The sequence below is a fragment of the Pteropus vampyrus genome, unplaced genomic scaffold (assembly GCF_000151845.1).
Source record: "Pteropus vampyrus isolate Shadow unplaced genomic scaffold, Pvam_2.0 Scaffold8, whole genome shotgun sequence".
Classification (NCBI taxonomy): Eukaryota; Metazoa; Chordata; class Mammalia; order Chiroptera; family Pteropodidae; genus Pteropus; species Pteropus vampyrus.
Genome location: NW_011888789.1, coordinates 3353148 through 3369552, shown reverse-complemented (window position 1 = coordinate 3369552; position 16405 = coordinate 3353148). Strand labels below are relative to the sequence as shown.

Genomic DNA, 16405 nt, shown 5'->3' with positions numbered 1-16405 from the left:
TTCATTGCAGCTCCCAGCGTTTTTTCCTCAGTCATCTTTCTCCCTTGCTGATCTCATCGAGTCTCAAGAGCTTTAAATCTAAAATATTATCGATGACTCCTAAAACTGTATAGCCAGCTCCATATTTCTCTCCTAAAATCAATATCCAATTTCTTACTCAATGCCTCCAGATTTCTAATAAACATCTAAAAAATTAACATCTTCAGAACTGCACTGCAGGCCTCCCTTGCCTGCCTCACTCCTAAGCAAGTACTTCTTGGGCTTTCTCATCTCATTTGAGAGCAAAGCAATCTTCCCACTTGCTCAGTCAAAAAATAAATTCCTCCTTGAATCATCCTTTTCTCTCAACCCCCACAGACAATCTATCAGGAAATTCTGCTGCCCCTATCTTCAAAATACATCCAGGACAGACCATTTCTCCCTACTCTCCTGCTACTCTCCTGGTTCGAGCCACCGACACTGCACTCAGGCTTGCTTATTACTACAAGTGCTCGCTGGCACTCCTGCTCCTCTTGCTACAGTCTGTTTTCCACACCACAGCCAGAGTGATCCTTCTATAGCAAAAGTGATTTTTGGCTTCCCTTCTGCCCAAATCTGCAAATATCCTCTACTTTCTTCAGAATGAAAACCCCTAAATGTCCTGTAATTCACTCCTAAGTATGCATTCCATGAACTCTCAGACTAAATCTCAATCTGTTCTCCTTACTTTCTTACACTCCCCTTCAGCCATACTGGCCTCTGTGTGGCTTGTTAAAGATACCAGGCATAGTACTACCCTGGGGACTTTGCACTGGATCTTTTCACTGCTAAGAATATTCTCAAGTTCCTCATTTCCTTCCAATGACAACTATGTGGTGAAGCTTTCCTCCATCACCCTTTTAAATATTGTAACTCGGGCCCCCCCCACCCCCAGTACCCAGTACTCCTGATGCTACAGTTTTAAATCCTGGGTCTAGATAACATTATGGGGATCGGTTTTAACATTTTATGAAACAAATTTCCTGGGATAAATACCTAATACATTCAATGTCATTAAATCGCTATACATATAATTGAAGGACTTTGGAAATAATTATAAGAGCATTAAAAATTAAAATTGTGAGTAGAAATGATTTCATGACTTATTTTAAAATACAGCTAACCTTAATATGATAAATCTTAAATTCCTCAACTATATGAAGTAATGCCTCTGTTTCCCATTAAATCTGTTTGAAGTATGTATGCTTATCACATGCATGGGATGAAGACTGAGATTCACAGTAGATTCTAAGCAGGCATAATAGCCATTATATGGTGAGAGTCCCCATTATGTAAAGACCTTAGTCTCCTAAGAGAAAAGATACCATCTAGATGCTAATGAGACAATTTTGCAGCATAAGGGAAATTGCTTTATAGTATGTTCTTACCTACTCAATTACTTTTTTGATGATATTAGTAAATGTATGTACTAATGCATTTACATCTTCTATTCTGATGCCCCTTGATAATAACTTGATTGTATATGTACATTCAGGATTAAGGGCGTGTTATCTAGAAAGCATAGAAATGCTGTCCAGGCAGTAGATTCTGTGTTAAGGGCAAACAGAAAGCCTTTATAGCTGATGTAAAAGATTGTCAGGAGAAAAGTTTAATTGGAATAAGTCTTGATAACTATGCTGTAAACAGTGCTAAGGTTCAAGAGAAGCTTTAATCAAAGTCGTGCTTTACACTCACTATAAGTATGTCCCATACAATATCTGGGATATATTGTACTAAAAAAAATATATTGCTTGTTTATCTGAAATTCACACGTAACTGGGTGGCCTGTATTTTACCTGGCAACTGTCTCTGAGAGACTAGTCAAATCTTTCCAAATTAAAATTTTCAGATAAGCAGAATAAAAGGTATACACTGAAGGGGAGGGACTGAAGTCAGAGCCATGGTTATCCAAGCAGCTGTTCTCCTGTGACCTCCAGCAGCAGTTGCTGAGGTTTCCTTTTCCTGTGTTTACATGGGACATGATTCCAAGGTTAAAACCTCCCCTGTGGAAGAACTGTCAATATTGCCAACATTATCTGCTTGCTGAGAACGTCAGCCACAGAGCAGATCATCCTGCTTTTCATTTGGATTAGACAAAGGGACCAGAGAGCTTTGTCTGACAGGATAGTAGGGTGGGCCACAGTTTTGGAACACACAGCTAGTTGGCTATGGAATAGTTACATTGCATCCTCCAATTTATCTATAGTATATCATGGAGTCACAAGGCCTGCAAGTACCAACTAGTGAAGTGTTTACCACTTTCCTGAAGCATAAGGAAACTTGATTAGAGAAAACCATTAACACCATTCCCCGATGTTAATAGGTTAGATTTTAATAGCCATTCTGTGGGGTGGGGGGTGGGGGGGAATCCATTCGAGCATGTGGATTGGCACATCTTTTATAAAATCTGTAGCTTCCATGTTTTTACAAATTATGGGATAGAATTCCAAATGGGTTAGGTGAGATTGAACTCTCTGTTTCCACATTCATAGTTCAGTACTTATTTGAATAGGAGAGGCAGCAGACATAATTAAGAATACAGATGCGGCAGCTAGCCTGCCTGGGTTTGAATCCTGCTTTGGCACTTTCTAGATGTATAACCTTGGGCAAGCTACATACTCTCCTGTGCCTCAGCTACATCATTTATAAGGAACTTAATAATAGTGTTCATCATACAGAACTGTTGTGAGAATTAAACAAGTCAATATACATAAACTATTTAGAATGAGGTCTATACATTGCAAGCCCATATACATATAAGAAACTATTATTATTACACAAGGTTTTAGCCCTAAATAAAAATAACCAAATAGGACCGATGATTTATTTAACATTCTTTGATTTTGTTATTATTACATACTAAGTTTTTTTGCCCTGTTTCAGGAAACAATAGGGTATATATTTCTTAACGTATCTTCATACTACACTTCACAATTTGTGTAGCTTATCAAGGAGAATGAAAGTAGGATGCCAACAGCACACCGAGTCTGGAAAAATGTAGAGGAATCAGGACAGGGAAATCACAGAACTTGCCAAAACAAGGAAATACAACCTGAAAGCCTGTTCAGATACCCATGTTTGTATGTTCATGTTGTGAGATCAACTTCCAATCAGTCTTAAATTCCTACTTAAATTTAAAAAGAATTTCTTAAAAGAGAACACTCTGATACACTTATCTTTTTGGTAGAAGAAGTAATGGTGGTTCCAAAGTGATTTACAATATTTTTGAGGCAGTACTGTTTTACAGCTAGAGATCCACCTACCAAACTGACGGAGATCCAAGCAGAGATTCGCCCCCTCCACTAAGGTGGTATTTCGGCAGATGGTCCACAGATTGAAGTACATGTACACTGGCAGGGAGGTGAAAGCCGTCACTCCCAGCCAGGCCAGCATGAACAGGTATGTCAGCATAATAAACTGCAATGGAGAAAAAGTTGACAGAGAACACATGTCATCTACTGGAAAAGAAGTTTGTGTTTACTCTACAAAGCTCACTATTGAAAGATTTCGCTGCTGTCGTATACAGATTATTATTACAACACTGATAGGAACTGCAGTGTGGGAAACAGAGATGGTGAATATAAGGGGTTATGTGAATAAACCTGCCGGAAAGTTGCATCATGGCAGAGGTTCGGATGTACAAGGAATAATCTTTCTGCATCTTACATCGTATGCCTGTTTCATTACATTTCATTCATATTTATCTTAAAAATCTCACCACACATTTTTTAAATATTACAAGATATTAACTGGTATATGTAGAATGGATTGTACAAAATGAGTTAAAACTATGTCAATAAGTTTATATTACAACTAAATGTGCACCATTTCATATCATAAATATTGCAGCTGCTTAACCGTGTTTACATTTACCATAAACACGGTAATCCTCAAGTCACTTTAATATATAATGATGTTAATGCGTATTTCTACTCGTCTGATGATTTTTGTAAATTTAAAATCTAATTCTTTCTTGCATATTAATTTTAATTTTGCTATAGAAACATAGCAAAATATGATTTTAAGTTTGAAAATAATTTTCTTTGTTTATTTCAGAATATTTTTAATATTTATGAAATATAGTAAAAGGCTGTTTATGCATCCTAACCACAGTTGAATAAAAGACACAGCTTCAGCATAGGTTAAATAGATTTTTAGTTCAACTATGGCTTAGATGCTGGACAAAAAGATAAATGGATGCATATAGTGGTAGAAGGATGAATAGCTGATAAAAGATAGATGTACTAATGTTGCTTCAAATTACTTATCAATTATTGAATTCATATTATCTACATATAAAATAGCCTATATAAATATATACCCTTGATCTCAGCTAATACTTGTATTAACAACTGTATTCAGATATAACTGAAAAAAAAACAAGTATAAGTCACAATGCTCTGAGGTTTAAAGGCAGACTTGAATCCACACACTGATATAAATCGATTATGTTCCTTAATGCAAGTTTTGTATCACTGGATTTATTAGCATATCTCCCAGGATCATGAGTAATTCATCTTACGAAGTGTTCATATAGGTAAATGCCAATCAAAATAGAGAATGATTACAAATTTGTAAGAGTTGCTGTATTATTGTCATATGGTATTAATTAATCAGACTCAGATGTCAGAGATTAAAATCTAGATTATCTCTGAAAAGTAGCCAAATAAGAAAATCACTACTACAGTAATTGTTCTGCCACAATATTGACACCTGTCTTTCCTCACCTGAATCCTGTATCAGTAAGTAGCAGCGCAGCCTGTTGTGCTATCGCTCATGGGCCTGACCTTATGACTGGCAACTTATGCCAGCAAAACGCAGAAAAAAATGAAAGAGGAAAAAGGCCAGGAGGGAATTTTTAGAACTACATTCTTGGCCATATTTCAATGATTGATACACAATTGTTACTAACACAGTATTTGTGGACTGAAGGAATGAGTAAATGTATGAATCAGTTACTGTTCTATACCCTGGTGATGTGGAGGTGGAGAATTCAGTTTCATGCTGTAAAGAACACCCAGTCGTGTAGACTTTCTACTCATGAACCCATGTGAGACATCTTCCCTGGTAATTCACATAATATGCTCTCAATCTATAGTTTTTGTTGTGATTTGTGTTTTGTACATGTCCCTAAAAGAAAAATAACTGCCCATCCTTTTCTCTTTCTCTACTCAAATACCTGTAACTATATCTTTCTTTAAAACAAAATTGGAAGCTGGAATAAGATGTGTTTTGTGTGTATATGCATGTCTGCATGTACTAACAGATCTGAATTTTCATTCTCAGAACCTGTGTAATTTTACTTTGTGTATGTTATATACACGAGTTTAAGTACTTTAAAGTATAAATTGTTTTAAAAGTTACATCTTCTGAAGGATTCTTGATTACTGTTATATTTATGTAATCAGACTCAGAACACGTGATAACCAGCACATATGAACACAATTGTAAATGTGAAATTGTGTTTTTAAACCTTTAAGCATATTCCATACCCCATTAAATAATACAGCAGTAGGATTACATTTGGAGATGTCTGAAATGTAAGCCTTGCATTCCAAAAGCTGTTTCTACAGATATTTGGACCTCTTTTGAATTTCAGAGGCATGCTTCTAGAAGAAGTTTGAAGAGGAGCAGTAGTGTATTCTGGCTTAACTTTAATACCTCAGGTAGTCACAGTTTCAAAATGACAGTACAAAATGGCATAAAAATAAATAGACTCCATGAAACTAAATCTCTTATTCAACTCTACTAATTCCTTTGGTGACAAGTTATAGCTTGACTTTACTCCATGATTTCAGTGAAATTTCAAACAAGTGAAACTTAGTTAATAACTCTCAGGACATATACTAAAAATAACACTGTCAAAAAATGGAAAACTTGGTGTTAATATCATGGCAGAGCTTAAGCACCTATATTAAGGTCATATTATGATTAACATAGACAGAGATTACTGGGATTAAGGATAGTAGGGAATTCACATAACTAATTCAAAGAGAGTCCGGATCAAACTAATGCGTCCTGAGATCAACCTTATTTCCTATAAATAGCCAAATGTCATTGCACTTCGGAAACTCAGAACATAATGAATACACACTTTCTAATAACACTGTTTAATCTCCTCTCAAAGCTCACTTCCTGTTAGTGTCTACTATGAAACACTAGTGGTTAGAGAGTCTGATGAGCTGACATCGATCCTAACAATGTCCTTAAACCATGACTTAGCAGACATATTTACACCTCTTACATCCCAGATGAAACAAAGCGGAGTCTAAAAATATCAGCACATAAAACTTGTTGAATATTAGGTTATTTAAATCAGTGAAAGAAATGGAGTAAATATTTTTCAATAGTGACATCCTTTTAATGTAATTATTAAAGTTAATCTCACTTTTAGATTTATTTCATCTTGCTCAACAAATTCTTAATGAGGCTGTAGTAGGTGCAAAGCTATACAATAGGGTTTCAGCCACAGAGAACAATAAACACTTCCTTCTTAATTTCCTCATCAAAAGAATAAATATATTCCATGTGAAAATCTAGCCAACATCTGGTCTTGAAACACATTTGATTGTCTATGGAAACCTTTTGGTTGAGTCCACCAGGAGAGAGAGAGGAAAATATTTCTTGGGTAGTCTTTATTGTTTCTCCTTTCTGGATGTGGAATGAAGCAAATCAACAGACGAAGCTTACTAGGCTGTGTGTTTGCCTTCTCAGAACTCCTTTTTCATGGCCTTGCCCACCTTCTCAAAGCCATCCTGTGAACCCAGTTTAGGTGAGAAGTGTCCTTCAAGCCTCAAAGTATTGATAAACATTGCAAATATTACTATCCATTGACTTCTGACATCATTCGTCTGTATGACACTATGTAATCATTTTCCATTCTTTGCTATTTGATTCTAATCTGTAAGAGGGTAGAGAATGATTGATTTATCAAGCACTGACATGCCACTCACTATATTCCTTACCTAAATGTCACATTGTTTAGCAAAAAAAGGGGTCTTATAGCATATTGATTAAAGGCACAGGCTTTTGAGCTAGATTGAGTCCAGGCTTCTTTGTTATGCTGCTGTGTCTGCCTTTGTGAAATGAGGATTCCTGCTAAATTGATCTCTCATGATTGCGGTGAGGCCAAAATGCACTTTTAGAACTTGGTACGTAAGAAGTATAGACAAAATACTAGCTATTTTTATTCCATTTATTGTTACTGTGATTACTACTATTACCACCAAGATATATGTTTTGCCTGGATGATAGGACTCTACAGAATAAGGGAATTAGATTTCATTTCATGTTTTTGGGAAAATAAAAAGAATGAGAAGTTCTTGAGTCTGGGAAAGTTATTCAGAGGGGTCTCCCACTCAAGGAGAAAAGCTCTAGGAAGTTTGGAAACCACCCTAAAACTGAGGAAATCTTGTTAATGGAACTCCTTGGAGGAAAAAGCCCTCTTTATTAACATTTTCATTATTTGCAATCGTAGATCTCAAGGCTAATTTATAGTCTCAAGAACAATAACAGGATACGGGGCAGCTTGAAGCACATTACTCTGGAGAGTTAAAAGCAGCTCGAAAATCCATGGGAGAGTAATCAGCATGCTTTTGGCTACATCCCCTCTATCTTGTTTTTTCTTTCTGTCCCAGGGGACTTTTCAAAAGCTTCTTTTGAAGGTGCTGTAAAATGGGACTTATAATTCAATAGATTTAGATTCAAAGTGGATTGGGACACTTTGAACTGTGTTGCTGCTGCTACTTACAAGGCAATGAAAGGTATGGATGGCTTCAGAAACACAGAACTGACTCAGATTTGCTTCCTATGTGAGCTATAATCTTACAGAAAATTCATAAAGCTGCATGTTACAGAGTAAGTCTTTGCTGTGAGAAAATATTTTCATTACTATTAACGTATAAGTTTTGTTCTAAGAAACACACCAAAGATTTTATTTTTGAAATTTTAGTACAAACCAGTTATATTTCAGAGTAGCAGTTCACATTCCCTCAAGTATCCGAATTAAACAAGCTAAAATTATAATGCTATCTTCTTATTTTATATTTTATCTTAGAACATGATAATTACTACTATTGAAGAATTATTCAAATTAATCAAGTGCAATCCTAGGTAAATATAATTTCTATATGTAATAAAATGTCTCATAATTTCCTTAAGTTTATTTCTAGCTTACCATTTCTGGTAATATGACAGGTAAAAATTTTGTCATATGAGCATTAAATAAATAAATAACCTACTCTTATTTTCAACTGAGGTATAATGAACATATAACATTATATTAGTTGCAGGTACACAACATATTGATCCGGTATTTGTATATATTACAAAATTATTACCACAGTAAGTTTAATTAACATGTCACCAAACATAGTTATAAATTTGTTTTGTTAGGAGAACTTTAGAGATCTATATCATAGTAATTTTCAAATATGTAATACAATATTATTAACAGTATTACAGTATTATTACAATCACCATGCCATACATTAAATCCCCAGGACTTATATATTTTATAATTAGAAGTTTGTACGTTTTGACCTCCTTTACCCATTGCACCCACCCTGTACTTCCCCCCACCTCTGGCAACCATCAGTCTGTTCTCTGTATCTTAAATAATCTACTCTTATTAGAACAATCTCTGAGAATTTGAAAAATTCTTCTGATTTTTTTTGGGGGGCCTTTATTAACATCTATTTTTAAATGAAACACTTTCTGAAATTCAACTCCATTATATCTCTTTGGGGAATACAGTGAAAACAAACAAATAAAAACTGGAAGAAATAAAAGTATTATTGAATTTGAAGTATGAGGACTGGGTCACTCATTATGTAAGTTGGGCATATCTCTTAACCTTCAGAGTCACTTCTTCAATCATGAGCCAGAAATGAGCTTACCTCTCTTAGGGCTATAATGTAAACAAAAGAGAAATTCATATATGAAATTACTTAATAATAAACATGGTCCACAATAAATCTTACTTTAAAAATAAACTCAAAGAGAGGAATTTGTTTGATTTAGCAAAATATTAATTATTTTGTATACCTAAAGGTTAGGTACGGACAGAAGTAACAGATTGATGGTGCATTTGTTGTCTGCTGCCTCGAATAACACTGAATTTTAAATTCTAGTAGCTCTGGACCTGTTTGTAGAAAAGAAGAAAGAATGGGTCCTGTGGATGTTAGATACATAAAGTTGCCTTACTGACTTTTCCTATTGCAGCCATGTATTAAAATGTTGACCATTTTATTCTAATTAAAAAAAAAAATTCAGTAAAATTTCTCTGGTTTGATTTATACTAACTAACTTGCTGTTATGAGATAGAAAAAACTGCCATAAAATGAAAGGGATCAGGTGCCAGTTTCATAATTAATATCCAGCACATCTCATTATCACATCATTATTTTAATATCATTTCATCAGAATATGCAAATGACTATCAAAGTAAGCATCTTCTTGTTATATGTCTTGTCTTAGCTATGCTACACATATGTTATACATGCTACTATGTTAGCATTAAATTAAACAAAGGTGCTATGAATTATTTCTTAGTGGCTTAAAATAATAATAATAAAACATGTAATTACTGTTTTGATCTCAACCTGGATATTCTAATCATTGTTAGAAATTTAGCAGGGAGGCTGAAATTTAACAGGGAGAACTGCAAGAGGAAACGTTTCCATAATCTTTGGAAGAAGGCTAAAATAGATAATTGCTCCTTGATTACAGTGTATTTAACTTGAGAATGTCTTGTAAAAGGTAATTGGTTTTTCATCTGAATTCCTATCAATTTAGACTTGATGTCTAAGAAAATCAGTTTGTTGAGCTATAAACTTTCTGTGGCAACTTTAGCAGATGTGCACTAGTTGAGATAAAAATAACACCTTAGAAGTCAGCAGCAGCACTGATGAAAAGGAGCCAGCCGATTCTGACTCCAAAAGTCTCTGAATGTATAAATTACTAAAAAAATATGCCACATATTGAATGGAATGTTATGATATAATAAACACGTTCAGGTAGAATGCAAACCCAAGCTTTAGTTAAATGAACAAAGTATATCTACTGAAATACGCAAAGTCTCTTTGTAAGCAAACATATCCTATCGGGTTCTATTCAGGTCACTGTCTATGAGGTCTCTTTCTCATTAACTGTTTCAGGGCGGAGGATATAAAAACAGTTCATTAAATTTTAACTCAGAGGCCCATCATTTCACAATAATATGTTTTTAAATAATATTTCTTCATTTGGAATGGATCTAAAGAGTTATAAATCAATCATATTTCCACTTTAACAACAAAAAGAAACAGCTTTAGATTTCACTGAAGGCAGAAAAAGCTCAGAGCTTAGAGCTCCTGTGATGAAAACGTCTCGTTAGATAGACATTAAACTGAAGGAGCACAGCCTCAAAAGGACATTTTTAAAGCTATGACAGACTATAAAACAGGCTAACCGGTGAACTCATAAAACATGAAGTATACTGTAAGACAAACTCTACCCACAGATTTGGAAGAAAAAGAAAAGCAGAATGGAAATAGGAAAGAAAGTAAGATAAGTAGAAGGAGAGAGTGATTGATAACACTTCCTTTTTTCTCCTGTGTGATTCCGTGGAGCCACAAGTGCTGCATGACAAGCAAGAGGGTGCAAGGTTCTATAGTGTCTACTTCTTGGGCAGTGGAGCTGGTCTCCTTCATGCAGGCAGTGTTGGGACAGCCAGGGTATGACTTGGAGGCTTTACCACTGCATTGCTCCTCTGCAGAATGCACAAGAATGCAGCTTCTGCTTCTGCCTTGGTTCTGCTCATTTCTGGGTGGGGGTGGGGGTAGCTAAAGGAGTGGGTGGGAGCACCTCTGGAGGAGCCCACGCAGCTGCTGCCACCCTTCTGGTCTGTTGGGTGGGACTGGTGACACAATTGTTACTATTATAGAAAAATATGTGGCCTGTGTTTTTGCTTTAAAAATTCTTATTTGAGATATCTTTGAGATGTTTGAATGGCAAACAGATAGTTATTAATTGTACATAGATGTGCTCTCTCTTCTGTAATGTTTTACTTCTGCATACAATCCTGTGAAAAAATTATAAAATTCTTAACAAAACAACAATCAACACTTTCCAACAAAGGTTATTCCCCAATGGTAAAAATGTGCTTAGAGACTCTTTTTCTCTACCATTTCACTAGCGCTTTAGAATCATGAACTCTGAGCTGGACTGAGATTTAGAGATGCAAGAGGTATTGTAATGATATTGTCCCAATGATAAGAAAAAGCCTATCATTAATTGAATTCACTATACTCTTGGCAGAATATAAATGAATCTAAAGTCTGAACTCACCTTTTTAGAGAAATTGATTAGTTATCACTGATAATTAGCCCACCGAATAGTCATATTTTATTTTTTAATAAATCCAAAACCTTTAGCTTAACTCCTTCCAGACCTGTAATTTGATATTACCCATCCTAAAAACAGGTATTACAATAAGCATTGTCCCAAAAAAAGAAATGAGTCTTAACAAGAAATTATTCTAGAGACAACTACAAATACCCACAACAAAGGCAAATTGTTTTATCAGATTATTATCACTACTGACACTGAGCGGCATAATATAACTTGTTACAAGCTGGTAAAAAAAAAAAGTTTGATAGTTAACAGGTAATTTTTAACTTTTCTGTAAGACTGAAATAAATTATATCATTTCTTATTAGAAACACCTTACTAATATGAAATATGTTGCAATTAAATATATGTTCTTATATAACACTGGAAAAATAACAGACATGTTAGTCAAGACGAATGCTCTAATGTTTCATTATAGAAAAATTATTCTGCATAAAAATGCAAGAGTACATTCAACCATATCACTCTTAACTTTCACCACTTTTGTGCTTTAATAGATATATGTGCATTGTCTTCACTGCATTAGCCCTAGACACAGGGGTACCAGTCTGTGGCCTGTTAGGAACCGGGCCGCACAGCAGGAGGTGAGCGGCAGATGAGCTTCATCTGTATTTGCAGCCACTCCTCAGTGCTAGCATCGCTGCCTCTGTTCCACTTCAGATCATCAGGCTTAGATTCTCATAGGAGCTCAGGTCCCTGGTGCCAAAAAGGTTGGGGACCACTGCTCTAGAGTATGACAAGTTTGATTTACCATTAAATATCATATCAATAAGGATTTAAAACCTAAAAAAGTATAACAGTATAATTCTTATGTCACTATTAAACAGAAATTTGATGACATAGTTCCCCCAAATTTAAGGTAACATACAGAGACACATATTTAAGGAGAAGAGACACATGTATGTATTGTCTTTAAATTGCAAATGGGGTTTTCTGATATTCTATTGTATTGGAACCCCAAAGCCCTTTGGAAAAACTCATAAATCAATCAACAATTTTGCTGCCTCTAAAATAAAACTAGTTGTGTTACCTGTGATTTGAGAATTTGAAACTGAATTTTCACATGGAATCATCTTAATTTAGAAAATGACATTATGATTTAAGATAGTAATCATAGGAATGAATGTTACTGTGTTAAAAAAAATACATTAATTCTTGGCAGATGAATACAAACACCTGTGTGCTATTGAAATAAATCCACATAAACACTGAACATAGACAAATAACATACCCAGGCGCTCACGCATCTGCCACAGGTGGTGATTTTGAAATCTCCATAGAGATCTTTGATGGCACCAGTGGTGAAGAAACCTTCCACCATCAGCAAAATGCCATACACAAAGAAGGCAGCTGCGATGCCATAGATCACATACTTAAAGATGTCGATCCTGGGGAAGAGAAGACAAAGTGATTTATTTCAATAACTTCATGGCTGATCTGCAGCAATAAATTCTCAAGAGTTCCTGTTTCCTTTGGAATGAAAGCTATAGAATATTTATGCTCATAATGGAGGTTGAATTTTAAAACATTTCTGTTCTCTATGCCTAATGTTTACATATTTTGTTCTGTCACTTCCAGTATCGGTTGACAAGGGCTTTTCATGTTTGTAAGTTTCTTTCCTCTCTCTTCTCCTCACCCCTTCCCTGATTCATACCAAGGTAGTCTTGGATAAGCGATGAATCACATTTCAAAAGGAGTTTGCTTAAATTCACTTGATAAGTAGAATAATCATCATATGATTTCTCTAATTATGATAAAATATAAAGATTTATGTATATATCATTGAGTTTTAAAAACATTAAAAGAGTAAGAAAACTTTATGGTTAATTATGTTTTTATTTTCAATAAAATTACCACCTCATTTTTGCTATTATAAAAAGTCAATTGTATTTTATTTCACATTTACTACAAACCACTAATATTTTCTGCTGATGATAACATCAATAATAGAAATGATAATTTTAAAAATAAATTATAATTTTGACAAGTAAGATTTTTAGGCAGAATCACTAATGAATATTATGCGTATTGGGACTGAACCAAATTATAGCATAATTCCATACAGAAATAGGTAGGTTCTATCTTTTCTCAAAATTGAGTGCCCATGTATGAGAGAGAGAGAGAGAGAGAGAGAGAGAGAGAGAGAGAGAGAGAGAGAGAGAGAGAGAGAGATTGTCTATAAATTGCAGATGGATTTTTCTGTTATCCTAAATATTGCATGGGACCCGCAAAGCCCTTTAAAAGGATAAAAATCTTAATCGTTTTTGCTGCCTCTGGAAACAAAACTAGTCATTTAGTCATGCTATGTGGACAGGTATACTATACATATTAGCTATTATTCTGTTTTTGCATTCTCGATATCCACTTGTAAGAAAATTGCTATTTGTTTGTTTATAAAATTTTAGTTTTTCAATTAGTGTTGAAAAATTGCTCTTTATTTCACATCATCAAGCTTGATTTTTACTCTCCTCTTCTTATTTAGAATGAGTTGAGTAGGTAGGTTGGCAGCAAATGATGGAGAGACCCTGTTGACTTTATACAAGTGGGATAATGAGGGAATAGAAAGTTGCTCATGCTGTTGGAGATTTAGAAACTGGACACTATGACAATATTTTGTGAAGGATACATGTAATAGCATAAATGAATTTATTGTATATAAAAAGAGTAAGAAGAGCTTGCTAACTTAATGGTCAATGTATCAGCGCAATTGTTTAGTAACTGATTCCCACTGTCCAAAAAAATCTAAATATTGCACAATTCTATTTGTCAAGGGCAATGAGACAGAGAATGTGAACTGCATAAGCCCATCATGCATGTCAAAGAATCTGAGGATTTCAACCTACAGATCTAATTTGACATCATAAATACTTTGAAGAGTTTGGTTTAATAGGCTTTTTCATAAAATTTCTACATTAGAATGACATGTAAAAATGTATTTTATAATTTCTATTTGGAAATAATTTCAAATGTATAAAAAAGTTGCAGAAAATGAATAGTACAAAGAAAAACTGTGCATTCTTTATTTTGTAACATTTTACCTCATTTGCTTTGTTTTCTTGTGTTTCTCTCTCTCCCTCCCTCCTTCTCTCTCCTTTCTCTCACTCTCTCAATAATTATACTGAACATGTAGAAATTCTCCACAGTACAGTTATCTATTTCAGGAAATATAACATTTATATGATACTTGTGTCAAATCTATTATTCGTATTTCAGTTTTATCAGTTGGACTGACCCAATGATGAACTTTATATTTATAGCATTTCTCCCTTTTACTATGGGATCCATTCTAGGGGTAAGTATTGCATTTATTTGCCATGTCTTTTCAGTATCTCTTAGTCTGGAACACTTCCTTTCTTCATTTGTATGACATTAATGTTTGTTCAGGAAGAAAATCCCACAACCTCGTTACCAAATAGAATGTTCTTCATTTTGGGTTTTCTGATGTTTCCTCGTAATTAGGTTCAGATTACTCATTCTTGGCTAGAATACTATACAGTGATATTCTATCCATCTGCCCCTCAGTAGTGCTGCTAATTTTGAGCATCTAGTCAATATATCTGATTTCTGTACTGGCTTCTGAGTTTCTCTCTTGCAAAAGCCCCTGAGCCTATTTCTCACAAGATACATTTAAGGCCTACCTGAATATTCCAAGATAAGCTTCTCCTCTCAAGATCTCTAACTTAATTTTATCATATAACTTAAAATTCACTCTTTTCCATATAAGGTAATATTTCCAAGTTTCAGAGATTAGGAAGTGAGTATATTTGGAAGAAAGCATTTCTTTTTTAACTTATCACAATACACAAGGTTGTTTTCTGCTCTTGCAACAATTGCTGCTTGTAAAAAGTTTACCTAAGCACAAAAATATCAGAAATTTTTAGAGATACATGAGCAATGTAAAAATGCCTATATAGTTCTTTCTGGAGGCACTTCCAACCCACCTCCCCCCTTTTTTATCGTAAGAAGAATCCAGGGGAGCATAAGCAACCACTCGAAACATTGGAATATAGAGGAGGTGAAAAGAAAAGCACCTTTCTAGGTTCAAAGAAGGGACCAAAGCCCATTTCTACAAAACCTAAAATAAATTCCAACACATACACACATGTACACAATCTTTTATTGATTATTTTTATTTCAGTTTATAAATCGTACTAGTGAAACTGCTATATTTCCTAATAAATTCTTGAGAAATAGAAATGGATGGATGTTTTCATATTTTTTAAAATCTGGCAGAACCTTAAACTCAAAATATATTCAATGAGGCATTTCTACTAAAGTCAGGAATAAAGAAATCAATGATAATTTCTGATTCTATGTAACATTATTCTGAGTGTATTTGCCAATTTAATTAACTTAGGGACAATAATCAGATTATAAGAACTGGAAAAGAAGTACTAAAATTACCTCTATCTGCAGATGATATGATGGTGTACTTGGAAAATCTTAGAGAATGAGTGATAAAAATAATTTAAATAATAAGAGAATTAAGCAATGTAGTATGATATAAAATTGCCCGCAAAAATCAATAGCATTTGTATAGACAAATAAAGTCAATTAGAAGATAAACTGGTAGAGAAAAATTAGATTTTTCTCTAGAAATGGGATTGCTGGATCATTTGACAATCCTATGTTTAATATTCTGAGCAAGTTCCATACTGTCTTTCATACCAGTTGCAACATATTACATTCTCAGCAACAGAACACGAGGGTTCTAATTTCTCCATATCTTAGCCAATACTTGCCTTTTTTGGGGAGGGGGGGTCTGTTTTTCATATAATGACCATTCTAACTGTTGTGAAGTGATCTCATAGTGGTTTTGATTTATATTTCCTTGATGATTAGTGATGTTGAGCAGCTTTTTATATACCTGTTGGTTTTGTATGTCTTCTTTGAATCAATGTCTATTCAGTTTTGTTTTTTGTTCCTTGGGGTTTTTTTGCTATTGAATTATAGGAGTTCCTTACATATTTGGATATTAATTCCTTATAAGATATAT

General features: G+C 34.4%; 1 protein-coding gene across 1 annotated transcript in view; it reads right to left on the bottom strand.

Moving 5' to 3' along the window:
- The window catches only part of GPM6A (glycoprotein M6A), a 125003-nt gene that overhangs the window by 10757 nt on the left and 97841 nt on the right, over positions 1 to 16405 (bottom strand). The window contains exons 3-4 of the mRNA XM_011371535.1: positions 12641 to 12797; positions 3278 to 3435 (exon numbers count right to left, since the gene is read on the bottom strand). Coding sequence (XP_011369837.1) covers positions 3278 to 3435; positions 12641 to 12797 — 315 coding nt within the window. The remainder of the gene's footprint in view (positions 1 to 3277; positions 3436 to 12640; positions 12798 to 16405) is intronic.